This window comes from Mixophyes fleayi, chromosome 4, assembly GCF_038048845.1.
Source record: "Mixophyes fleayi isolate aMixFle1 chromosome 4, aMixFle1.hap1, whole genome shotgun sequence".
Classification (NCBI taxonomy): Eukaryota; Metazoa; Chordata; class Amphibia; order Anura; family Limnodynastidae; genus Mixophyes; species Mixophyes fleayi.
In genome coordinates this window covers 199,859,005-199,886,106 of record NC_134405.1, presented here as the reverse complement: position 1 = coordinate 199,886,106, position 27,102 = coordinate 199,859,005, and the positions used below count along the sequence as shown (strand labels likewise).

The following is a 27,102-nucleotide window of genomic DNA, read 5'->3' as shown; positions in this document are numbered from 1 at the left end:
TGGGTTGGCAAAACCTAAAGTTTGTCTAACTCACAGTACCAAATCCTTAATTCCTATAACCGTGGATGTGTCATCCAGAATAACCGATTCCTCTTCACCAGAATCTGTATCAAACTCTCCTTCCTCATCCAATGAGATATCTGAAATAGAGTCTGCTACTCTAATCTCATGTGATATTTGACGCTTATGAGATGGTTTTCTAGCACCACTCAAAAGGTGTTCCAATGAGGAAGTGGCTTTAACCAAACCCTGGGCCGAATCCGCTAGTTTGGGCCAAAGAACATCTCTGTAGAGGCCTGTCCAGATTGTGAACCTGACTGATGCAGAATTAGAAGCTGAAGATTGACCCACCTCACAGTGTGATATTACCCTTCTGAGGTCTGCTAAGGTCAATGTCAACGGATGCAGCCAAGCAGGTTCCTCTGCGGGCGCAGACACAGACTGAATCTGTCTGTGCTCCCAAATCTCTGCATCACAAGCCGAAGACTGACCACAAGATAGTTTTGAGCTACATTTTTTACAATCATAATGCGTAACAGACCTTGCAGCAGTTGCCTTCTTAAAGGTCCCTTTGTCAGTCATGATGAAATACACACACACATATATATATATATATATATATCCTGGAAAGCATGCCCAACTCCTGAGGCCACTAAAACGAAACTGAGTACTCCTCCTGTGGGAGGGGCATAGCAGGGGTGGAGGTACACTCACAGATTTAACTGTTTAAGTGCCTGACTCCCAGGACCACCAGCAATACCCCTATGTTTTGCTGTGTCACCCCAATAAGAGAAAACTAGATCTAAAGAAACAGAAGAAAAAAAAGTAATCAAAAGCCACATAACGCACTGCAGTTTTTTTTAATGGGAGTGAACATGCATTTAAGAGGGACCTGCTTGCAAGTTTACAATCTATTAGACAAAATGTTTTCACATAAAGTTAAATGCTAAAGATTATTAGCCCAGCCAGACTGCAATGGCAAAAAGGTGTTGGTTTGTTATCAGATGATTGTTTGAATATGGAAGGAATAAAACAGAATAGCCTAAGGAGGTTAAGGTGGCGATTTGAGAATTTGATCAGTTTTCGGGGAACACTTGAACGTTTACAGATTGGTACCAAATCATGATGGACAAGGGAGGGAATTCCACACAATGAGTACAGCATGAAAACACCCTGTAACCCCGAATGAGAACAAATAATAAGTATAAGAGGTACTGCTTGATTTGGGAAATATTGTGAGACAAGGAAAAAGATGTTTTGTGTTCAAAACAGAATCCTGTTTAAGGAAAAGACCAATAAGAAGGGAATTGCAATAGTCATCACAGGAGGTTATGGGGGGGCGCTTTATAGTTGGACGCAAGTGGAATTTTGCATCTTAAATTTTGCATGTCAAGTAAAATTTGTCACACTATGATGAAAACGAGGATAGGACAAAGTCTGGAAGACCTAAGGAATGTAACTTTTGGTTAAGAAGCGAGTGGTCGATTGTCAAATACAGTAGTTGGGTCCGGGAGAATATGAAGAGTAGTGGCCTTTAGATTTAGCAGCGATGAAATAATTGTCTGTCTCAGTCGGTGTAGCCTCAGTGGAGTTTTGGGAATGGAAGCCTGGCTGGAGAGGGTCCAATAGGAAATGTGGTAATGGAAGCATATGCGGAGTGTGTATATAAGCCCCTCAAGAAGCTTCAATTGGCATGGTAGTTGATAAGAGGAACAGTAATCTGAAAGAAAACAGAGCTCTGTAGTATGTTACTGTTAGGTGGGAGTTTTTGTTTTTAAGAATATGGATAACTACAGATATATTAGTAAATAATGGGATGAACACAGGAAGCTGATTTACAAGGGGACAGGCGGTAGAGTTTGATGAAAAGACACGTCATCTTCATTTGTGTAATCAAACAAGCAATGCAGGACAGTTTCTGATAGCAGTGGTTGATGCAGAGAAGAATGGCTGGAGCCACTCTATCAAAGCTTGTTGCTAGGGTTGTGGAACTGTCGGATCAGGACGGGAGATTGTACAAGTTATGGGCAGAAGATGTTGCAGAGAGGTGGAAAGTTATTGAAAACGAATATAAGATTTCTGCAATATCATGTTTATACAGGTTCCATGCAAAAAGCTAAATTAAAACAGCTGGTGGACAACATGAATTTTGCATTACTTTTATGTAATAACGTATAAATTGTTATCCTTTACCTGTAAACACTTCTAACTGTGTGTTTGCAATAGTCAGCTGTTTTAGAAGTTCCAAAATTGATCACTAGATGGGGTATGATTTCAATGCTTGCAAAATAAAGGATTAAATGTATGTTGGCAATTGTACTAAAAACATAATTTTAAAATATGTTTAAGCAGAAACCAAAAACTTACATAGAAGATAAAAGGCTAGCAGATTGTTATCCAGTTTTCGGTAACTTCAAGCGTGTTTTTGCTTTGGCTCTGAAGAATCATATTTATTGCCAGAATGTCAGGCACCAACACAGATTATCTGCAAAAAATAAAATATACTTACAATCAAATGCAAAGAATCATATAGATTAATAAAAAAAAAGTATGTATTATGTAATGCATTAAATGTTATTTGTGACTATTTTGTGTATATTAGCTTTGAATCAAAGTAACATAGAATATATAAAACTAGTCTCAAGCATTGGCAACACTTTACATATAGCCGTCAAAGACATGAAGCAATGTTTACAAGGATCTTCATCCTATGCTACTGTTCAACATTAATGAATTGTAAACAACACCCTACACTTAAATCACTATTACAATACAAACATTTCAGACTAAAGGCAAAGCATTTAATAATGTCCAAAATACTCTGCTCACAGTATTGGCTGTCGTTGCACATTTACATATGAATTAACTAATAAATATTTTTTTGCCCACTTGGATTGTTTAAGATACCGCAAGTAGTAGTTCAGCAAGTAGGTTAGTAAATTCGTATGCTCACATCTATACTCAAGTAACAAGCCTCACTATGGAACATACTATCACAGACTTCTACTGTGGGTAATACAACTGTATGCAAGTAAACCATTAATAAATAATATAGTATCGTCCTCACATGTGGGCTGAGCCACCCCCTAGCCCAGGAAGGTGACCCTCCTTAGGAATCAAGCAGCCACAAATCAGCACATAGCGAGGTACGCAATGGCCTATGTTGGGAACGCTGCCTCAGCTCCTTACTAAAGACGTGAAGCCGGAAGACACTCGAGAAATTGAAATCCTCCGCCTTAGCCGCTAGCCAATCACAGGACAATATCCGGGTCAGAACGCTGTCGTAGACCAATTAGGAGATAGCCCGAGGAAAAGGTTGCTCGAGATAGGCTAAGGAGTTGCCCGTTTTTAAACGACCTCTCCGTTACCATTGTGGTTGTTATCGAATCCGCCGCCTGTGATTGGTTGCTGTTGTTCCAGTATTTAGCATGGCTCCAGCTATAGCCACACTCCCTTATTACATTCTAATACATTCAGGCCACGCCTTGGGTCCCGCCGGCAGAGCTTTTAAAGAGCAGGGAGGGGGAGTGGTTTAATGATCAGCTGTTTCTTGAGTCATGCAGCGGTAAAGGGGATGGAGATTAGGGGGTTTATTTATTCTAGTACTAGGTGTGAACGTTAAAGAGCTAAAGATTTTGCTTTATTTAAACATATATGCTTGTTAAATAGAATAGTCTATGACATGCAGTATGGCACTAAGAATTCAGTTTAGATATAAGCATATCAACATATTATTATACTTGTTTAATATATTTCACGAGTAAAGTCAGAACTTTACTTGAAGAATATAGAAATTTGACATTATTTAGGGAAACTGTCTGCCTGGCCCATGCCAAATAGATTTTTTTAAGATAGATTCAGGATTTTAAGTTGAAAAAATGCATACTTAAAGTCTGCACCTCTGGGTCCTCGCTCTACTATTGATTGTTATGCACTGTTTGCCTGGTAGCTTTCTCAGCTCTCTAGCAGGGACTAGAGGGTGGGGATTTTCTGTTCTCCAAAAAACTATGCTTCTTTTGGGCCTCATTACCCAAACTTCTCTGGCATATCCAAACCATGGTGAGCGTTGGAGGCTAGGAACAGAAATGAGTATCCTTTCCCTAGCTTGCATAAGTGGCCTATATCAATTTCAGGCTCTACCCAAGCACCTTCCCCTATTATAAAGACTTTTACTACCCTGTCCAAGTTGAGTGGGAAGTTGCAGAAAGCTCAATTATTCTTATTCATGGTGTGCAGTTTTTGTATTTTTATTTTGGGGGGGGGGGATGGAAGTTTCTTTCCTTTTCTTCCCCAGAGTCTGGAGTTAATTTGAACTTGACTTCTGGTGGATGTTCAGGTCTCCATATTGTCAAACAGGAATCTCTCTAAGATTTGATGCACTTTAAGCATCCCACAGACAGACTGGTTAGCCTTTTAAAAGCTGTATTGTCCACATGCATATCCTTGCAACTCTCCTTTGTGGTGGCCTGTGTAGCTAAGACCATAGAGGTGCGCTCCAGAGTTATTAGCAAGTTTACAGTACCGCTGAACTCCCAATTTTTAACTAGTGGGTTACCTCAAGAAGAGGACTTTCAACCACAGCGGTGTGGCACTTTATACATACAAGCTTTTAGCCAGGATCTCAGCCAAGTGCATAGGGTTTTCTGGCTTAATGCCTGGACAAACCTGCTCAAAGAAATCGTTATTGTTTCTCACTGAAAAAATAAACATTCATCCCTCAATCTGGTAAAGCTATTTCCAGCCATTATCAAAATCCTTTATGCCAATTCTTTGTGGGCTAATAAAAAAAAAGAAAAACCTTTGGCACAAAGGGCAGACTCAACCAACATAGTTGCTATCAATCACCCCTCCCCATACTCACTATTTCTTGTAATTCTTTCTTCGTGCATAGCTCCTTGAGGTCAAGGAACCCTCATTATTGTATCCTTATCCAGACTCCCAAGAATCCTCCACAATAACTCCATGCTTCCATCCATTCACCAGGCCTTGCTCCTGGAGGTGCAGGTCATATGACTGATGCTGCTTTTACCATATTGCTGCTTTAGTTTCTTTTAAAAATTGATTCCTCTAACACAAGAAATCCTCATTTCCTTCTTAAGGCTTACAATGTTTGAGGTGTGTATAGGGTTTTTTTCTCTTGTGTCAGTCATCCACGTGATGCAGTTGGACATCAAGTAGTGATTAGTTCTCAATGTTCCACTGAGAGGGGCTCCAGCGGTTGTTGCAGTTTGCTGGTGGGAAGGAGTTTCTTGGGTCTACCCTTATGCCTAAGGCCTGCACCCAAGATATTCAGATATGCTGGCTGCTTTGTGATGGCTGCAAGGGATTATCATAACTCATGTCTAGATGTTCTTAATCATAAGAACCTTTCCCAGGAGACCACAAGAGATCACCACTGTGCTCAGGAATTGTGGGTGGATAGTAAATGACTTTACCCATACATATTCTACTGTTCCTGTAACATTTTTTTCTCCACCAGGAGATAATTCAAGGGCGCCAAACTCTGGTATGGAGAACACTGTCCCATTGTGAGCGTATCGGTTTTTGCACTTAGCTAGTCAGTAATTGGTTAATGTACCTAATGCTAAACAAATTGCAGCCTCCATGCTTGCTATGGGGACTAAACTAGCATGGTGGATGGATGCATTCTGCTTATTCCAAGTCATGGGAGTTACTGGGCTTGGATGATGACTTCAAGGGCTGGGGAATACTCTGGCAGAACTGCAGGCAACCTGGAGAATTGCATCTAATTTCTTCAAAACTGCAGAGGAAAAGTAGCTTGCTGGTTACAGGCAGATGGGGAGTAGAGTGAAGCTATTCCTAGCAATGTACAGAATACAGTTTGGTTTTTTGGTTTTTTTTTTATGCAAGTGTCTCTTGCTGTGTGGAGGAGCACTCTGCGAAAGGGCTCCATTTTTGCATCTTAACTGACAGATTGAGTCTTGACCTATAATTCTAATGGAACCTGCTTTCTAAGCAAACTTTGAGTGTTGTAATAAAGCTTTAAAAACGTATCACCTGTAATAGACTGTCTACTCATTTATGGCTTATATTAACCACACAATGGAAACTGAAAGTGGTATAAAGTTTCACATTGATGTGACTCGCTTGCATGTTATGGGGACAGTTTCAGAGAATTAAGAGTAGGCACAGGGGAGGTGAAATAGTCCCCCATTTTACTTGGAAGAAAAAACCCTGTGCTGTTTAAAAAACCAGAAAAAAAAATCATAACATTATAGCCTTAAACTCTTTTAGATGGAAAATAAAGATGTGAAATACTTTAAGCCACTGCACTGAGAATATTCTCCCTACTTTTGAGATATGTTTGCCTTCTTAATGGAAAAACACCTGCCTAATATAAGTGCACTCTGTGGGTTTAGCTTGCTTGAGTTTGGAAAGTGTTTTGTGCTTGCCACCGAACTTGTAAGTTTTAATTTTAGTGGTTTTATTGTCCACTGGTACTGTATGTGTGATCATAGGAAAAAGGGGTAGGATTTCAATGTGGCTTTGCCTTTTGTATGTTTTATAGGCTAGATCCTCAGGTGAAAGCATGCATGCCATCTGTTACCCATCATGACCCAAAACTGCGTGTGCTGGCAAATTCTCTACCTGAACCCTGGATGTTGATAAATAACAGCACGGCCATGGATGACTTATTTGGGTAAGTAATTAAAACAAACAAAAAAACCTTAATCTTCTATGTTACCCAACTGTATGGGTTAACGGTTAGATAATTATTTTTTTTTTGTTTTCCAGTGCAACTACTTTTATTGCTGGATGTTACATGGCTAAATATAGGGACATAGGCGAAACAAGTTGGATGTATAAACTTTGTTTTATATAGAGGTACATTTGACACCACAATCTTTGTTTCAGTTTTACCATGAGCCTCAAATTAATGTTTACAAGGAATGGGAGACTAGGAATTACAAGTACTGTTGCATACAATCGAACAGTGGTGATGTGCAGTCATCTTCCAACTGCATTCACAAACATGGCTGATGACCCCATTTCATTTGTTACCAGGCATTGCGCACACACATTTATTCATACTTGCCAACCTATGGCAAGTATGATCCGGGAGGTGCAGAGGGAAGGTGGGCATGCAGGGGGCGTGGCTCCGAAAATGGCGTAATTTTGGCCCTGCCCCCTGATGTAATGACGCAAATCGTGTCATTTTACAGCGGGGGCGGAGCCAAATGCCGCGATTCCCGGTGAATCGCGGCGGCTTGTACCTGATTCTGCCCACTTCACTAGAAAGTGGGCAGATCAGGGAGATTGCCACACTCTCCCGGGAATCTGTGAGACTCACGCGAAATGCGGGAGTCGCCCGGACATTCCGGGAGAGTTGGCAAGTATGCATTTATTATATTGGCTGCAAAATTTCTACTTGTGTGGCCTGCATTTAACACTTAGACTACATAACTGTAAATAAAGGTTTCCTTTCCATCCACAAAATTTATTCTGTGGGTTATTCTTCTCTTTATGGAAGATTTTCTAAAACATTTAAGAGTTTTCCATTTTAACCTTAGAGTTTTCTTCTCAACTGACTGCACTTGGGCAGCACTACATACTTCCATGTTTTGCTACAATGTAGACATGAGAGCACCCAGAGAAATGTTTTTTATCAGTCATTTGGGGTCTGTTTTGTGTGGGAATTTAGCTTTCTAGATCCCAGTTGTGTGAGATTTGCAAATATAGGCCACTTCCTGAGAGACTGGATAGATTTCCAAAACAAAGACAGTTGTCAGCGCTTATCCTTTACACTGCATATTTGTGTGTAGCTAGCAAAATGAAAACATGAGGTATTCGTTTATATTTTGATCATATAAGCCTGCATCCCAGCGTCAAGGGCTCCTCATTATATGCAGGTCCTAAACTGACCTATATGCTTTAAACACCATTAAAATGCAGTTAAAATCAGATGCACTCACCTCCCAGGCATAGGGGTTTACATCTAGCAAGGGCTGGCTTGTGAGCCACACCCAAATGTGCCTTCCATAGGCTTGATGGACAGCTGCTATGACAATAAGGCAATATTTTGAAACAAAACCAGAGAAACAACAAACCAGCGCTCAGTATATCCCATATTATATATGGTACCAGCTGCGAGGCAATATGGGATATACCGAGCGCGGGCTTGTTTTTTTCTCTGGATATATTTCCAGTTTGATAACTCTTGGTGCTGGTCAAATTGGATGAGGTTCTAACCATGTGGTCCTCATGTCAAGCATCTGGGTAGCTTCAAGAATACATTTTGATCTGTTAGTATGGTTGTAAGATGACTGCATGTAAAGTGGTCATCTTGCAACAACTGCATGGACAGGCTTGTTTTGGGGAGGGGATAGTGAACTTTGTTTATGGTATTTACACACTGCAATATTGGGCCTATTGACCGATATTGCAGATAGTGGCCACTTGCAGACTTCAGTGTACAACAGGATATTTTAAAGGGTATAACATAATCCCAAATTGTAATGCTGTTGAATAGTTAAAACTCAATTCTTGCAAAATAAGCTATATAACCTTGTGACAGGATGAACCTCCTATGCCACCCTGTCTTTTGTGTTGCTGAGGACCAGTTGGGCTTGCCTTGCCACTGTCCCCTTTTCTTTATCCCAAATTGCTGCCACAACTAGGCTCCTACACCGGTGCCTAGAACTGGTTCTTTCTGGGTAACTATTGCTGCTAGTATACCCCCTTGCTGGGCACCTGGACTGGTACCCCTTACTTCTTCCTTTAGATCAGGATTGCTGTGGAGGGTTCCCCATGGCCTATCACACTGGCCAGAGCTGCAAGGTAACGGACAGTGTTGGTACTAGAATGTTGGGTCCCGACCTTAGAACTGCCAGATAACTTATTAGTTTGGTCTAATCTTTGTCACAGGAATCGCTGCAGGTAAGTAGGCATCAGAACAGGATCTTGAACCAGTGATGTTTTATAAGCTCAGGTAGTCTTAATAAGGACTGTCCACTAATTTAAGGTACTGGGGAGCTCCAGAAGTACAGATGTATAATGATACATTATATTGTCAAACAGTGCTTCTTTTGTTTTTTGTTTTTTATACAGTTTTGGACACAGCCTGGCAGGGGCTAACACCGCCCCTGATTCTAGATGGCTCTGCAACGTTTGAAATATTACATTTCTGAGCGCTAGCAGCAGTGAGAAGACCATTGTGGCTGAACTGATAAGTTGTTTGTGTACATTATGTAACTAAAATACTTACTTTTTGGATGTATATGACTAACAAATTAGTCTGATCCATATTGTGTTTTTGCTTTCCTAACAGTGTGCATTACAAATTGCTGTATACTTCTGAGTTTTATACTGTGTGAGTGTTAGCCAGAGTTTGCTTTGTGCCCTCAGTGGCTAGACATCAGTGATCTCTGTTCACTGGAGGATATCAGATACACTGAACCTATAATTTATTCTGTAAATTCTAGTGTTCTAAAGCACCCACCTATTATTATTATTATTATTATTATTATTATTATTATTATTATTAATTTATAAGGCGCCACTAGGTATCCGTAGCGCCGTACAGGGACATACAGAAACACGATACAGGGTGAGGCAGCACGGTACAGTTAACAAAAAGCACAGTAACTCAGAAGCTCAAAGTACAGCTAGATGAAAGGTGAGAGCCCCCAGCGGTGAAGCTAGAGGGGCAGAAGGGCAGGAGGACCTCGCGGAGGAGACAAGGAGCTGGAGAGCAGAGTTAAGGTGGTGGAGAACAGGAGGAGAGGAGGCCCTGCTCAAAGGAGCGTACAATCTAAGGGGAGGGTAGGACGGACAGACACAAGGGTAGGAGGAGGAAAGGGGGAGAACGCAGAGAGGGAGAGGGGGGAGAGGAGAATGACGAGGAGGGAGGCAGGAGGAGGGCAGGATAGGGAGGGCGGTAGGTGGGAGGCTGGAAGGAGGTCGGTTAGGTGGGGGACTGGAAGGCTTTGAGGAAGAGGTGGGTTTTTAAGGCCCGTTTGAAGCTGGACAAGTTGGGGGATGTTCTGATGGAGCGGGGGAGCTGGTTCCAGTAGAGGGGGACAGCGCGGGAGAAGTCTTGGATGCGAGCATGGTAGGAGGTAACCAGGGGGGAGGTGAGGCGACGGTCATTAGCCGAACGCAGAGGGCGGGATGGAGCGTGGATGGAAAAAAGGTTGGAGATGTAGGGAGCAGTGGAGTTGGAGAGGGCCTTGAAAGTAAGTGTGAGGAGCTTGAACACTATTCTGTAGGGGAAGGGAAGCCAGTGAAGGGATTGGTATAGGGGGGAGACAGAAGAGGAGCGGCGAGAAAGGAAAATGAGCCGAGCGGCTGCATTGAGTACAGAGCGAAGGGGAGCGAGATGAGTGCGGGGGAGGCCGGTAAGGAGGAGGTTGCAGTAGTCCAAGCGGGAGATGATAAGAGTGTGGACAAGAGCCTTAGTGGCATCTTGGGAGAGGAAGGGCCGAATGCGTGCGATATTCCGCAGCTGAAAGCGGCAGGATTTGGCGAGAGAGAGAATGTGAGGAGCAAAGGAGAGAGAGGAGTCAAGGATGACACCGAGGCAGCGAAGTTGAGGGACAGGGGAAATAGAGGAGTTGACCTTATTGACCTTATTGATAATCTGATATAGTAGGAATTTTTTCCTGTAACTTCATTTGGCACCCAACAAATCATGGACTGGACAAACTGTTTTGCATATGTCCCAGTTTCATGTTTTAAATACATGAGAACCCTGCTGTGTTATTTTTGGTTTTGTTTCAGATAAGCATAATATAATCGGGAGATGATATTTAGGAGAATGTCCAGAATAACATGAGATTTAAGACTTGGAATAAGGAATAGGGGCAGCAGAAGTTGATTAAAACTGTACAAATGTTATATAGGATGGGCTCTACTTGCTGCAGAGGTAAGGGCATGTCCTTAGGGATTAGGAGTGGTGCCTTGCAAACACTTTTAAATGTTTTAGTTCTGTTGTTGGAAACTGAAAAAGGGGTAACTTTACTACTCGCTCACTCTAGGTTCTAATTGGTTAATTGCAAAGACCATTGGTGGTAACTTTTTAAATTGTTAGTGCCCCATAAACCCGTCGTCGACCTAATTGGAAAATGTATTGGTTGTCTGGTATGCTATTAAATTGTATAATGTGTATTTTAAATTCTTTATAAAAAGGCTTTGAGGCAATAAATATAAGTATATAATTTTATAAATTGCAGAAACCTTTTAGATGGTTCTTTCAAATGCTAGGTTTATTATAGTACAAAAAAGTTTGATTCCACGCTAGGGGCTAGATTTACTAAGCTGCGGGTTTGAAAAAGTGGGGATGTTGCCTATAGTAACCAATCAGATTCTAGCTTTTATTTAGTGCTTTCTACAAAATGACAGCTAGAATCTGATTGGTTGCTATAGGCAACATTCCCACTTTTTCAAACCCGCAGCTTAGTAAATCTAGTCCTAGGTGTGGAACTTTCCTCTTTGCTTAAATCTCATAGTTTACTACTAAAAGGTAGTTGAAGGGGTGCTCTTCCAACTAGCCAAATTACCTATAGACCAGAGTTGGAAAAAGACATGGGAAGTCATGCTGGTCCGCTAAGTCATAATTCTTCTTATTAAAAGATCCAATGAAATGTCTTCTATTTAAAATAATTGACAAATTATGATTATACACAATGTGTTTTTTTTTTAAGATTATGGTTCTTCTATACCCAGTAGTTGGATCTCCCTCACTCCATTGGGGGTATCTGATAGCACAAACTTTAACAGTGGATCAATTATGAAATGTATATAATTTGAGTGCAATACATGTATTTTCGATAATTTAACTTATGCAACACTAATCACTTAATTTTATAAATATTGAAATCACAAAGGTTTAAAATATTATGACTGAGTAGGATTAATACACAAATAGACACTAATGACAGATGTATCAATCTATGATAATAAATAATGGATCATACATTAAAATATGGCTTGTCTCAGCATAGACAGCAGTGAAATTATAAAGAGAGATTTTAATAAATGTAATATAGTTAGCAATACACAAGATTAACACAACATACTCAGATGTATCCATAATTTGATAACAAATAGGAGTTAATAAATATATTAAACCAAAATTTACCCATAGTGTGAAAAAAAAAATATGAATTCAACGAAAGTCCTAATATATGGAATCAATCAAAGAAAAGTAAAATAATTGACTGAAGTTTCTCTAAATGAATGGAGCGATTATTTATTTTTCCTCTGTCTCCCCTTCTCACAACCCTGATTCCAACGCAGGCAAAAATACTCTAATGCTCCTGAGGCATTTTGTTGTACTTCAATTTTAATTTTTTTTTCTCAGTTTTCCTAACATTTCTGTATGAATATTGAAGCTAGATGTAGAGGCTTGGTAAGTGGTTGAGGATTGATATCCTTTTTATACTTGGATACTAGGTTTCTTATTGGGCACAATGACCAACAATATCACTGCCCTCAGAACTAGAAGACAAAGCCCTAACCTTAACTTAAAGGACAAGTACATAGTTGTGCTAGCCCACTCAACAAAGTGCTCACATGAATTTTTGCAGTTCTAGAACTCTTGTGAATATAGTACGATGTGGCTTTGTAATTCACGTACTTGGTGTGTTAAACTTCTCACCAGGGGGCTTAACTAGAGTATATGGCTTCCTACCCCTTTCCATACTTTATAAACAAATATCCCTTTTATTACCAGCCTATAAAAAGTCATTGTACACACACCTTTGTGGTGCATATGGATTGGCGGTTTTGATAGCAGCCAGGAGAGGTTTTAAAGATGGGGTGGTGGTCAGCATATTTGTGAAGAACTGGTTATGTGTGTCATGGTTTGGGCTACTATATTTGCCCTGGGTGTAAATAACACCGTATTATGCAAATTAAAATAGGACCAATATAGTGTTGAGTTTAGCAGAAATAGTTTTAACGTAAGCATTGTTGGTTGTGGTATCTCCGCATGATACTTTTGAAATATTGATTAGTGGTCTACTTCAATTGACTAATATTTCTCCCAGAGTACCATCAAGATCCCGTTTCCTTAGTGCGCCTGGATTGCTACTGCAGGAAGATGTCTATCAACATTCAAATATGTCAGAAACAAAAAGGTATGTTATGTGAACAGGGAGCCTAAGCTTTGTTGGTATTGCACCTGTTTCTGCTCTGTGTAGGCAACATGTCCATTAATAGCTATATTTATTTGGTAGCCTATGATTGTTTCTGTCTGTGCTACTGACTTATACAAAAAACTCAAAAACTGTTAAATCTTACAGGCTCATGTTCTCTGACTGTAACTCTGTTCATGAGCAGAGCTGTGGCGTGACTGGGGTCAGTGTTGGTGTTGATACAGATTTGGATTTGGTAGAACTGGATCAGTCTAGCTTCAGGTTTGTATCCCCAGAGAATTGCACTTACATTTACCTTCAAAGAGTAAAGCTGCGTACACTACAGAAAATTACTGCAGATGCAATTTCTGCAATTATTTTACAAACTAATAAAAGATTAATGTGCATGCAGATTTATATTTACACACCTACACGATTTATCTTCATATCTATGCTCTTCATTTTTCATAATCATTGCTGAAAATATCATGGCTCTGCACATTCTATAGAGATCTACCTATACTGCTGGTCGTGAGTGCATACACACTTCCACATTTGCCCGACATCCTTCCATCATTGATCATGGTTTTTAGAAAGTTTATTAAATCAAATCAATCAGTACTATCTGCTTTGGTACGATAAAACATGATTGTGGGAGCGTGCACACTAATGCGATATCTTACCAAACGGTCGTTTTTCGTGTGATTGGCACAATAATTAGATGAGAAACCTGTAGTGTGTACCCAGCTTTAGGTTTAAGCGCAGTTTATTGTACAGGAAACGTGTTTTTTTTTGCCCTCTTATTGTTGTACAATGTCAGTTTATGGGGTTGTGTTTGAGAAATCTGACAATACTAGCAAAATGAACTTCCCCTATGTACAACAAATGTTCCCTTCATATTCAAGGATAATCCCATTTATCTGAACCTCTAATGGTAACATTTCCCTTACTACTGGACTTGAGAGAGTTTGTGACTTACTACTTTACAGACGTGTCAATAGAGCATGATGGGACTGCTTCTGCAGAGGTCAGCCAGGGAAAAGTTACCACTTGCAGGCCTAAACAGGGGAGAGTGGTTTGAACCAAGATATCATTGGGATACTCTTCTACTAAAGAGGATTGGGGCAATATATTTGTGGATTGATTTGTGTTCCTCATTTAAATGTTTGATCTGTTTAAGGATAGTCTCATGGTGAGAAGAGTACAATTTTGTGTAAATAAAGTATTGAATGTTTGTAACCTGTAGTTCCAAAACAATGTGAACAGTTCTTCTTGTAAACAGTTTCTCAAGAAGTCCCTGCACATCGCCACACTCTAGTAAGCTTGAGACTGACAAAGCCATTCTGCAGAGGAGACAAAAGCAAATAGACTATGGCAAGAACACTGTTGGTTATCGGTGCTATCGTCAGCAGGTTCCCAAGTAAGCATCTTATAACTTTTAGCTTGCTGGTCTTTTTAAACTCAAAAGGTTATTTCTTTATTGAGCTTATTGTGTTGCCTTGTACATTTGTTCCATGTTCCTCTTGCATACTTAAGGGGGACACTAGAACGTTGGGCTAAAGAGGCTCAGCTGGAGGTTGGGCACTCAAAATTGCTCTCAAGGTCTAATGCGTCTCCCCTCCATACCCCCTTGCTGAGACTGTTTTGTTTTTAAAATGCCTAGCAGAAGCTGGCTGCTTTTTTCCAATCCCAGCAAGATTTTGTTTTTGGTTTTTTTGTTTTTTTTTACCTGGTCACCTTCAGTAACAATATATTTCTTCTAGTTGAAGCCTCCCCCCCGAAAAAAGAGAAAAAAGTTGATTGATATCCATATATACCTTCTTGGAGTTAGAGTTCCTTACTTGGAATATAACCTTTTGCAGCTATCTTCACATTTAGGAGAAATTAGGGGTTGGGGTTCTGTTTTTTAGGTCTTCTTTATGTCATCTTTCATGAAGACAGGGCTATTAGACTGGACCTTTCAGTCCAAGATTCATCCTAAATCAGGACATTGTGATTCAGGCTTTAAGTGGGCTCTTCACTTTGTAGATATTGTCAAGGCTTTGAGGCCCTATGTTCATAGGTCGAGTGATGTGCTTAGTATGGATGGCCTGTTGGTCCTCCGAGGTAGGCTGGCTTCCAAGCAGATCTTTGCTAGGTGGGTTGCTTCTGTAATTTGCCAGGCTTACACTGGTGCAGGACAGTATTTCCTGAAAATATGACTGCATATTCTACCAGATTGGTGAGGACTTCCTAGCTGGCTTACACAGGTCTTTGGCTGAGCAGCTGTGATTTTCAGTCTACATGTTCAAGCTTTACAAATTCAACTTTTATATGTCCAAAAATGCCGGTTTTGGATGGAATGTGCTGCGCACTACTACTACTTGGCATACTCTCCTGTAGGGGAAGCTTGGGGATATCCACAGTGTTTCCCATAAGGATGAAGGGTTGAATACAGCGGCTTTAGTACTTCATGTAATCTTTTCTCTGTGTACCTTGGGTTACACTGGATACCCACCATTGACATTTCTGTGTTCTTATTCTCCTTGTTACAAAAATTTCCAAAGTTTGGTTTCTCCTTTTGTTTTGTGCTGTGGAACAATTACTGAGTAGCCTAGCAAGCTGTAGGGGTATAAAAGGAGATGAGTTCAGACATTAAGCAAATTTCTCTCTAATCTCCAGTTGAGTGTTCATACCCAAGTGTCCCTGAATGAACACTGACAAGGATTTAATATAACCTTGAAAGTTCTGTTTAGTTACATTACATTTTTATAGCTTAAGGGGCTGTTTTTTTTTTGGGGGGGTGTTTTTTCTGACCATGACCAACCACTTATTCTAAATGGAGGCAGTATCTGTATACATGTGACTGCGGCCTATTTGTTCATTGGGAAACCCCTGACCTCACTGGTTTCTATTGACTGTATAGGCTGCCTGCATTCCATAACTATTGGTTCATCAACAAAATGGCTTCCTTTTGTCTAGGCAACATTTGCTCTTTAATATTTAAATGGTGGGTGAGTATCTTCAGGCTTAAAAATGCAATGTGCTTTAGTCTCGCACAACTATTTCACCTATTTAATAATGCTTCTAAAAGCCCTTCCCATACCCTTATTTTTTTCTATTTAATTAGGATCTGTAATTGGTACACCTAAATGATTGACAGCAGTCTTAAGTTGTACTCATCTGGTTCAAGAAAAAGATTCCTGACACTAATATTACATTTTTTTTTTTTTTTTTTTTAGGCTCCATAGTGCAATAGTACAATCCTAATCGTGTTAAGTTTTGCCTAATTATCAGTTGATGTGAGTAGGAGAGCAGGTTCATGTCCACTTAGACAAAATTCACTCATCTCTACACAGATCTGAAAGGGAACCAGGAATTCACCCTCGTAGCCCCAACAAGTATAAGAAATACAGCAGACGGTCCTGGGACATGCAGATCAAACTCTGGAGGCGTGCTCTCCATGCGTGGGATCCACCTGTAGAGCTCTCACTTGAGTAAGGTTTGCAGTTTGTACTGTCCTCCCTCCCCTTTAGAGCCAGTGTCCAGCTTTTGTAGTATATTTTGCCTGATGTAAGCACTCAGATTTGTGTGTTTGTGGTATTTTATTTATTTTGGTTTTTATGCCTCCAGCTCCTAATAAGCACTTCACATTTGTTACATAAGAATACTGCTTGATCGTACAGAAATTGTTTAAATTTCATGACTTGCTACTAATAGATTCATGGCATGACTGCCCCCAGCAGACTAGTTATTTGGGCTGGAACACACTCGTTCCGGAGAATAAGAGTACTTGGGTCCGGCAGCAAGTAGATTTTGTTTTTGTTTCTTTATGTGCACAGGTGTGACAATTCCAACACAACTGGGTCAAAAGGCAATAACATTGTGGTGTTGAATCCTGGTATGCTGCCACATGTCTTATCACTAGCTTGGATGGTTAAAAACATCACACCAGGGAGTATATCTACTAAACTGGGGGGTTTTAAAAAGTGGAGATGTTGCGAACAGCAACCAGATTCTAGCTGCCATTTTTTAGAATGTACTAAATAAATGACTAGAGATGTTCACTGACCCCCGTGTTTTGGATCTGGATTAACTTTGTGATTTTGGTTTTGGCAAAACTGCCCTCGCGTGTTTTGGTTTTGAATCCTTTTTTTTTTTTTTTTTTTAAATCCCTATATTAGTATTAACCTCAATAACATTAATTTCCAGTCAATTTTTGTCAAGTGACAAGAACACTGCTACCTGTCCTGTTTCTGTATGAGCAATGGCGCTGAATATCCTGGGGAGAGAGGTACTTATGGAATCCAAAACCCGCAAGAAAGGACAACGCAACAATGACGTTTTGCCTCGATTCAGATCCGAGGACGTGCGAAAGTAACGAGACAACTTGTGAGCCTACTCAGATCCCCTAAGTTTGGGTGGGCTCAGTTTTCAGAAAACCGAGCCTGAGCATTTCTATAAATGACAGCTAGAATCTGATTGGTTGCTATATGCAAAATCTCCACTTTTTAAAACCTGCAATTTACTAAATATACCCCCAGATCTCCAAGATGCTGGCATCAGAAAAGCTGCTGTCACGTGAGAATACTGCTGCTCTGCACAATATCTCTTTTGAACTCTGCACAATGTATCCAGAACACATCCCCAACATACTGAAGGACAACCCCCCAGATAAGCCCTAGTTAAGGGTATTTTTAATACATCAACATGCAACTTTTATTTAGCATATATTTCTTTTACCAGTCTGAATCTGGGCAAGGGATGAAAAGCTGCAAATCCCATTGTGTGTGGAGAGCAGGGGCAGTGGGGCATCTGCCCCCATGGGCCAGTTCCATAGTGGACTACCTTTGGCTGGGTCACTGGATCACCTGTTTCTTTTTTTTTTCCTTTTAAAATAGGCTGCTGAGTCAAGTCTTGCTCCACGGGCTAAAGTTTACCAGCCCTCACCTGGTGGAGAGTGTGCTAATCCCTTACCAAAATGCTTTATAGGACTTTTCTGTGTATCTAAGAAAGGAGAGGTTTCTCAACCATCTGAACACATTAAATTGGTAATTTCTTGGATGGCTCAATGAATGCAGGTTCTCAGATGAATGAATATCCAGAGAATGCAAGGTCTGGTCTGTCTACTTGTGGATCATTCTATGGTGGATTTGGATCAGGAGACGTTAAAGAAGAACCCAGATTATTTAATCTGGATGTGGTTAATATAATCCCTAAACATATTAATAGATCCATGGCTATAGACCATACATCAGATCCTGCTTCTCTTCAGGATGCTCTTTTTCAAGATCAGACTAAGAACAGTTCTCTTATAAGTTCTAAATAATAGCACTATTGATGAACACGCTACACACACGTTAAAGAAAAAATTAGACTATCTACAGAAGTGTGGAAGGTATGCAGAAAAGTATTGATTTCATTTGTGGGATCTCTTGACTATTTATTTTTATTTATTTTTTTTTATTTTTTTTACCTTGAAATGATTTCAGCAGTAGTGGCAAGAAGGGATCTTTGGCTGCATCAATGGGCTTTAGATTTGCAATCAAAATATTGCTTGGCCATGCATCCAATTGAAGAGACTTTCCTTTTTGGATATAAACTGGATTTGATGGTTGAAAAGCTCATTGGTTTAATAGTTTGCCTGAGGCAGAATAACAAGGCGTCTTTCTTATTCCTCTAGATACTGCAAGGTAGCTTGTAGTTTATATGCCAGGGAAACTATATTTTGACAACTTTTTAGACAGTCCTTTTAGGACTAAAATAGGGAGCCCAGAACAGCAAACAATTTTGCTCTTTTCCAGACCCAACCTATATTACTACTTGAACCCACGGATACTGGGTTGGGAGATTGGTTCTTGACAGATTGTGCCCTTGGTGCACCTGATGAACTGTGTTGTTGCATTTGAATACAGAGGCCTGGAAGGTAAGTTTCCAGACCTCTGTAGTCAGCAAAGGCTAAATAAACATTTATTTATATAGCACCAGCAAATTTTGTCGCGCTTTACAGCAGTTCTTAAACTTTAAAACTTTTTCAAGTCCCAATTCCCAACTCTGGAGCTGCAATCATTGGGTGATTGTTCCTGTTCCTTTAAACCAGGCACTGGTTTCTATTCAAGGTTTTTCCAAACTGTTGGTACAAAAATTGTCTGTAGGTATAGGAACTATCATAGTCTTACATATACAAATTGATTTCTATGTATGACCTTTCCAAATGGAGTGGGTGGACTCCATTCTAAACTAGTTAAGAGAGGCAGATTTTCTCACTTCAATAAACTTGCAGGATGCCTATTTCCACATTCCTATTACAGTACATCTTCGATTCCTCAAATACTTTATCCAGGGATATCGCTTCCAGTTCGCCTGCCTTCCATTTGGCCTCTCCACATCACCAAGGACCTTCATCGAAGTATTGGTGGTCCTTATGGCTTTCATCAAAATACAGCCACAGGGTTATACCATGTTTTCTGACAAACTTGTTCATAGGAAAGTCAAAACACCTTGCCAATAGTACAACAGAGGTGATTTTGTTCCTGCAACATGGCTGGATTGTCAACCTAACTAAGTAATCTTCTGCACTCTCGTCAAGCGCAGTTCTTGGTTGTTCACAATATTTGGCACAACAAAATCAGTCTCTGAGGCTGATTTTAATAACAACTTGTCTATTTCTTAGGAATGTTCTCTTCTGCCATCACCATTCTTCCTTGGGAGAGCTGGCATATGTGAGACCTTCAACTGGATCTACTCATGTAGTGGGTTCACCTGTCAGATTGTCTAGACCTAGTGCTCAGACTTTCAAATCCCACCAAAGAATCACTTGAATGAAGGTGGTGGCATCCAAGGTTTAGACCAAAATGTATGATTCTTTCAGAACCAGAATGAACAGTGCTCACGACATTCACGATTCAAGCTCCACAGGTCAGAGATCATCTGTAATACATGGCACATGGTCAAAGAATGGAAGGCATCTGCCAGCAAATGTTTTGGAAATTAGAGCAATGCAATTCAGCTTCTTTCAATCTTTCCTACAACACAAACCTCCCAAGACATCAAGAATGAAACAGTAGTCTCGCTTATAAACTAGCAGCGAGGCATCAATAAGTCACACAATGACATCAAAAGTGACATAATTGATGTCAGGCCGAAAGCAATGCAAAGTTCCTTTCTGTATGCCATGTAGGAGAGTGTCTTACATGAAGTGTTTCAACTGCTCATGCAGAGATAGCCTTCCTGACATTGATCTGATGCCAAACTGAATAGCAAGGTTGTTCACTTTTTTTCCCATCACAGGGACAACAAGCTACTCTAGGGTATGTGTTCCCCTCCTCTTTTCATCATTGTCTATACGAAGAAGCAAACCCCGAGTAATAGCAATCCTTCCATTTCATCATCATCATCATAAACATTTATTTATATAGCGCCAGCAAATTCCGTAGCGCTTTACAATTGGGAACAAACATTAATAAGACAATACTGGGTAATACATACAGACAGAGAGGTAAGAGAACCCTGCTCGAAAGCTTACAATCTATAGGACAATGGGAGTTAGAAACACAAGGGCTTCATCACTTGTACTTTTAAAGTCTCTTGGAGAATTATTTCCGGAGCAACCTTGGCCTCCATCAATCCGGTCAAGTATTCAAAACAGGAATTCTTTCTTCACCAGAATCCAGGCTCCCTCTCTGATGTGGTGATTGAGCAGTCACTATCAAGATGCATTGGTGTTTCTGATGGTTATTAGTTGAAACAAAAAAGCGAATTCATTTAGTATAGAATCTGGAAATGTTCAATTTTGGAATTTAAGATGGTTTTGATCAAGGTCTAGCTCTCTACTCTGAAAGTTCTTGTATCTGCACTCCATATTTTTCTTGACACAGTGATAAAAAGATTATGGTGCAGGCTCAAACCTTTTGGGCTATCTTGGGTTCTCAATATTTTGGATGCCTTACTTTTGGATTCCTTTGAACCTCTGCAAGATATTCCCCTGACATAGCTCATACTTAAAGTATGTTTCTAGTAGCAATTACAGCTGCTTGTTGGTGGGAGAAATATATGCAATGGGGTGTTAAGATCCTCTTCTAAACATCTATGTGGGCAAACAGTACAGCATTGGTTAACCATGTGAGAGTTGAATTACATAACTAAAATAGCTGTCCTATTTAGTTAAATCCGTACCAGAGTATTTTCTGAGCTTGCCAGTTAGTTCTTTGAGTTGTTGAGTGTTTGGAGGGACGTTGAGGGCTAGGATTTCTGTCTTATCGAAGCTTATCTTGGTTAGATAGTTAGCCATAGAGTTTGACTTCTTTCTAGACCGTGGGCAGAGATATGGTGTTTTAGTAATTGTCATCAGAATATAGACTGTGTAAAATATAGTCTGGTATTATCCATTTCTTGGCACCTGTGAATAATTCCCTACTGGTCAGGGTGGATTAGTGTTTATAACAGAAGCCAGTCTGTTTGACAAAAGCTTGGGAAATAGTTTAAGATCTACTTTCAGCAAAGAGATTGGCCTATAACTTGAGCACAAGTTGGGATTTCTCCCATCGGCTACTTTATTTCTTAAGAGTTCTTTTAAAGAAGGTTTGAGCTTTATTTTTGTTTCTTTATTAAATTGGGCGTAATACTTTTCTGTCCTGACTTGTATAAGTAATTTATATTTTCGTAACTTGTAACAAGTACAAAACTTTTGAAAAACTGAAGAACTCATGTTAACAGAAATTTAGAAATTTTAAAAAATCCCCTTTATGTGCATTACTGTACACTATGTACATTTGTTAATGGCCAGCTTATCATTCTATTGACAAGCACTGAAGGCTAACCCTAGAAAGTTTGGTATACACCAAAAAGGTGAACGGTCCTCTTACGTGAATGTGGATTCTGGTCCCCGGGAGCTATGAGTAGAGTATTGTGATTATTTTAATTTTATGAGACGTCTATTGATGTTTACAAATATTGTATATTGTTATCGATATTTTAATGTTTAATGCATTTTATTAAATTTGGTGGATACAGCGCCCCTTTATTTGTTTGTGGTTGTTTTTTTCTAATAATTGACAGATCCAGATATCTGTTTTAAGGGAGCTGCGGTTCATCACCATACATTATTAATTCATGATTCTTAGCGCCTAAGATTTTTTGTATTTTGTTTGTATCTATGAAGCCTGCCTCCTCCCAACTGTGATTTGCAGAGTTGAAACGTGGTAGTGTGCCTTTAGCTCCTGCTTTTATGGATTGCCCCCCCCCCCTAGTTTCCAAGTGATGCATACTAAATTAGGCATGGCCATTAATACAGTGGGGGGGGTGAGGTGGAAATGAGGTTCAGTGAAATAGAGGAAAGAGAAGGGGAAAGGTTACTGTTTTCCAAGGTTTATAGAGATGTGAAATGAGAGGTACTGACTCATATGGAGGAGGCATCGAAATTAGAATACCAGAGGTGGGAGGGGGAGCTGTGATACTTAGTCCATAGGCTCCAAACATAGGTGAAAAGAGTAGAAGTGTAGCATAATATGCACATAATGTGTTCCATATGATAAACCTGCCATCCCCGGTTAATAATGGATGAAAGGGGTGGTGTCTCTGGGTTTTTCCTAAACAATGCTTGACATCTTGCTGCACTGAGTGTGCGTGATGAGCTTTTGTTTGTGGTTAGGAACGTCGGGAAAAGGACGAGGCAGTAGAGGACAGAGAAGCGGGAAGAGTGATAGAAAAGCGTATAGAGTCCCAAAAAGGAAGCCATTTTGGACAGTGTCACCCACTTGTTTTCGCAAATTTTAACATAGATCAAGGTTTTAGCTATTTTGAAGGCAAATTTGACCCATTCTTCTGGTGTTTCCCACATGTCCTCCTCCAATTTGAGTTCATGTGTTTCCATAAGGGAGCATTTATGCTGTAAGATTAGGCGATAGAAAGTGGATATCTCCTTGTGCTCCTCCTCGAGGATTCCTGAAATATCAGGATTAAGCCTGATTTTATGAGCGAGTGGCCCTCAGTCATAAGGGCAAATACAAGAGGGGAGAGAGGACAGCCCTGACAAGTGCCAGTCATGAAGGGGGAGGATTGGAAGCTATTTGCCAGAACAGATGCAGTGAAGTTGTGCTACAGGGATGCTATGGTGTGAAGGAAGGGACCCCCTATGCCCATGGTCACCAGTCTGCCACATATATGGCCATTTCACATTATCAAATGCCTTCTCCGGATCTAGGGCTAGGAGCAGAGTGGGGGTGCTACGTCTGTTGGAGCCATGGGTCAGATCAATAGCCCGCCGTTATCCGAAGTCTGATGTCCGGGAACAAAACCTACTTGGTCCGGATGGACCAAAGAGGTGATCACACAGTTCAGGCGATTGGTGAGTATTTTAGCAAACCGTTTAAGGTCTATGTTTAAAAGTGATATAGGTCTTTAGTTACTGCAGAGTTGGGGGTCCAGGCCGAGCTTTGGAATCACAACAATATCTGCACAGGTAGTGGCTGGGTCAAATTTGGAACCCAGAAGTTTGGAATTGAAAAGTTCTAGAAGCATGGGCATAAGGGGTACCATGAAAGTTTTAGAGATGCCGTCAATTCATCAGGGCTGGGAGCTGAAGCATTTTTCAGTTCTTTGATGATCTGGCCAATTTCCGTGGTGATGAGGTTAAGGAAATCAGATTGTGCTGTCTTGGGTTTTGGTAGGTGGAGAGATGACAGAAATTCTGAGATCTTTGAAGGGCGTCCAGGATGGCAATGCGGGGTGAAAGATTGCAAAACTCTGAATAAATATCTTTGTGTCAGCTATATTTTTAGGATCATAGGAGATGTCACCAGAAGAAGTCTTGATAGAGGATATGATTGCACGTGCGCTTCTCTCAATTTTTGTGCTAGAATGCTAACTGCCCGATCACCCCGTTCATAGTGTTTTTGATGTACCCATTGTAGGAGGTTTTTTTTGCAGCCCTTTTTTTAGAAAGAAGTTGAAGGAGTTGATCGTGTAGGGAGGTTAGTTTACTTTAAGCCGAGTTTTGCATTTTGGGAACCTGTGGTGCATAGCTGTGAGTGATGCGAGTTGAGTTTCCAAATCATCAATGTGCGCCAATTCGGCCTGACATCTGGCAGCTGATAAGCCAATGTGCAGTGGGCTTCCCAGACAAGAGCGGGGGAGATGTCAGGAGTGGAGTTTAAAGAAAGTCCTTGATTGTGTTTGTGATTGAGGACATATGATCAGGCCTCAGTAGGAGGGAGGACAGCCTTTTTTCTTTTTTTTTTTTTTTTGTGATGTAGGTAAACTATCACATGCTTAGCCAATGCTGCACTGTCTGTCCTCTTATGAATGAAAAATTAATGGATAGAGTTACTTATGACAACTGTCTTTATGGATCCTTCAGTCTTACAAACAAACAAGTCCACCCCCCTTATTAAAGAAAGTTTGCAAGTTGTGATTGTGGGAGAGAGGAAGAACCACTCAGTTGTGTAGTACACAGCAAGTGCACAAGTGTCATTTGCACTGGGGCACTGTATTGGTGTGGGGGTGATACATTATGCCTCAGAAATAAACAAAAAACGTTTTTCTCAGTTTTGCTTTAGACATTTTGATGTACAGCACAGTTCATCCACAGTGATCCTCTCCAGATACCAGAGGAGCAGTAGATTGTGATCCACTATAAACCCTTAAAATTTTAATGACTTTCAAAACAAAGCAGTTACCTGTTGTAATATGACTGACATACAGGAGTATATATTGGCCTACGGATATATAGGGGATAATTGTATTTTTAAAATACTTGAAGTAGCCAGAAAACTCAGCTTTATTTCCTCCATATAACACTCTTACAAAAAATTACTAGGACAGAGGAAGGTGTGTGTGTGTGTGTAAATGTATGTATGTATGTATTACATTTTTCACACTCTACAAGAGAGATTTTAATCAGGCTTGTTCTATAAAGTATAAAGAGAGAAATGGCTGCACTCAGATATTGGCTACAAATACAGAAATGAACTGTGCTTACTCCGTAAGACCTAATATATCAATAGTAGTTCAAGGTAAATGAACAGACAAGCAACATCATATAAAAAGTGAAAAATTTAATCGCAAAAGAGGAGAAATACATTTCTTGCCCAACGATCGTTTCCGTTCCAATTGTTTTCATCATGGGCAATGGTTCACCACTAATAACAATTTATACCATTCTCTGGTGTCAAATCAGCTGTCTTTGCTACTAACATAGCAATTTAATATCATGCTACACAAAACAGTCTAAATAAATGCTAGCAACTCTCTATGAAAATTAATGTTACAACTAACATATATAGTAAAAAATATGAAAAATACAGCCAGTTGGCTAAATATCAGCCCCTCATTACTGTGCCCATCACACTATCCCCCTGCATGACGCTGTCCCCCACATCTAACATATGTACCATTTGTTGCATGACCAGTGTCCTATCCAAGCCTGTCTGAAAGGGGAGGTTGCAAACAGCTTTAAGTTTCCCACTCTTTAATGTATTGTCATAAAAGTATCTGTTTTAAGAATAGGACACTGGGTAGATGCCATCTCCTTCCTCCTGCAGTCCTCCTGTTAATGAGTTGCTCTTTATTGTTCAAGTAATATACGCTTATTTTGCTAATCGCCTTCCACAGTTACACTAAATATCTGCCTTTTTGTATTCACACAGTTGTGTAAGTGATATGTTGCTGAATCTTGTCCTGTGTTCTGACATCACAACACAATGATGAAAGTTCTAGATGTATTGTTTAGTATGTATCATACACCCTATTGAATAGGTAATTCTAGAAGTGACTGATGATGGAAATTGCTCTGAAAATTGCCTACAGCCATTAATGTGGAAAGTACAGTTTATATATTTTCTAATTCTATTTTATTGCATCTTTAAGTGTTTATATTACCCTTCAGGAACGAAATGACCTATGAGGCAACACGCAGTTTGCTTGAATCCTGGTTTGATGACGAGTCCCTTCAAGATTTGAAGGCTGATCTGTTTGACCTACAGGTATACCCCACCCTGTAACTGAACTTATATTTTTTAAAAATAAAGTGGTTATGGGTATCCAAAATCTTAGATTCTTCTGAGCCAGTAATCTGTTTTGTTTTTTTTTGTTTTTTTTCTTCCCATTTTCTAAGAACTGAAAATATTGGCAGGAACACTATGGTGGTTACTCTGTCGGGGCTATAGTGGCATATACTTGTGTATATGTTAGGGAATTTAGACTGTAAGCTCCAATGGGGCAGGGACTGATGTGAGTTCCCTGTACAGCACTGCGGAATTGGTGGCGATATATAAATTGTTTTATTAAATGGGTGCACTATGTAACAATTACAGGAATCTGACCTATAGTATTGTTTTTTTTGTTTTGTTTTTTATTTCCTGCAGGATCCAGATATGAATAATATGGGCTGCTCTCCTGAAGACCCATCTCAGAGTTACTACAACTGGTTGCAGTACGGAGGCCATATAGATGCTTATAGTTATCCATATTGGGTGGGGCAATAGACTTATCCTTTGCTCAAGAGGAAACTAACCTTTTTGAGGGCACCTTTATTCTACACAAGACTGTTTAGTCACAGATTAATTTGGTCACTTTGTGCGCACAAAACATACAATACATTGTGTTGTACGACATACTTTGAAACTTGTTTTACAAGAACTAGTTACATTTTTGTGTAGAAAAAAAAATGTATTCAAGTTTGCATCTGTAAACCAAATTGACCTAAGTCACATTCACTTGTTTCAATGTTGTTTTCCAAGACAGAATAAGTGTTTTGAGTGGTGGCATGACATACTGGCACTGCTGTTGTAAATTGTTAATTAAATGTCCTCTTCTAGGAGTGGCAGAGTTTGATTATTTATTATTTTAATGTGACTGTCATAGCTGACTGTATATAGCATAGGCAACTGTTTGCGTTGTATGCAGAGAGTGAGTACCAAGTTTACTAGCAAAACGCCGGTAACTAATGTTGAATCTAAGTAGAATTTCTTTCAATTTATATACACAACGGGAATTGTACCCCATGCTGCACTAAAATTTTCTGTTAATG

General features: G+C 39.9%; 2 protein-coding genes across 4 annotated transcripts in view; one reads left to right on the top strand and one right to left on the bottom strand.

Annotated features, from left to right (window-relative positions):
• The window catches only part of CDC25C (cell division cycle 25C), a 53,022-nt gene extending 49,583 nt beyond the window's left edge, over nt 1-3,439 (bottom strand). Inside the window, exons 1-2 of the mRNA XM_075209101.1 lie at nt 3,068-3,439; nt 2,368-2,485 (exon numbers count right to left, since the gene is read on the bottom strand). The gene's annotated coding sequence lies outside the window, so the exon portion shown is untranslated. The remainder of the gene's footprint in view (nt 1-2,367; nt 2,486-3,067) is intronic.
• Nucleotides 3,371-26,895, top strand: LOC142152448 (oocyte-specific histone RNA stem-loop-binding protein 2-like). Of its 3 annotated transcripts, none has more exons than XM_075209104.1 (8): nt 3,371-3,565; nt 6,530-6,661; nt 13,011-13,100; nt 13,266-13,379; nt 14,380-14,517; nt 16,436-16,573; nt 25,960-26,056; nt 26,438-26,895. In XM_075209104.1, exons 1-8 carry the CDS (start codon nt 3,558-3,560, stop codon nt 26,555-26,557), a joined length of 837 nt encoding a protein of 278 aa, XP_075065205.1. In that variant the 5' UTR covers nt 3,371-3,557; the 3' UTR covers nt 26,558-26,895. The 3 variants fall into 3 exon arrangements, with proteins under 3 accessions (XP_075065205.1, XP_075065204.1, XP_075065206.1); XM_075209103.1 differs by lacking the exon at nt 3,371-3,565 and adding an exon at nt 3,572-3,609; XM_075209105.1 differs by lacking the exons at nt 3,371-3,565; nt 14,380-14,517 and adding an exon at nt 3,572-3,609.
• Nucleotides 26,896-27,102: the final 207 nt, after the last annotated feature.

Bases quoted from the DNA above. Each gene is read 5' to 3' on its own strand.
- LOC142152448 (XM_075209103.1), top strand. From the start codon at position 3,575: ATGGAGATTAGGGGGTTTATTTATTCTAGTACTAG. The intron at 13,101-13,265 runs GTATGTTATGTG...TAAATCTTACAG, and splicing joins AATATGTCAGAAACAAAAAG to GCTCATGTTCTCTGACTGTA. The intron at 16,574-25,959 runs GTAAGGTTTGCA...ATTACCCTTCAG, and splicing joins CCTGTAGAGCTCTCACTTGA to GAACGAAATGACCTATGAGG.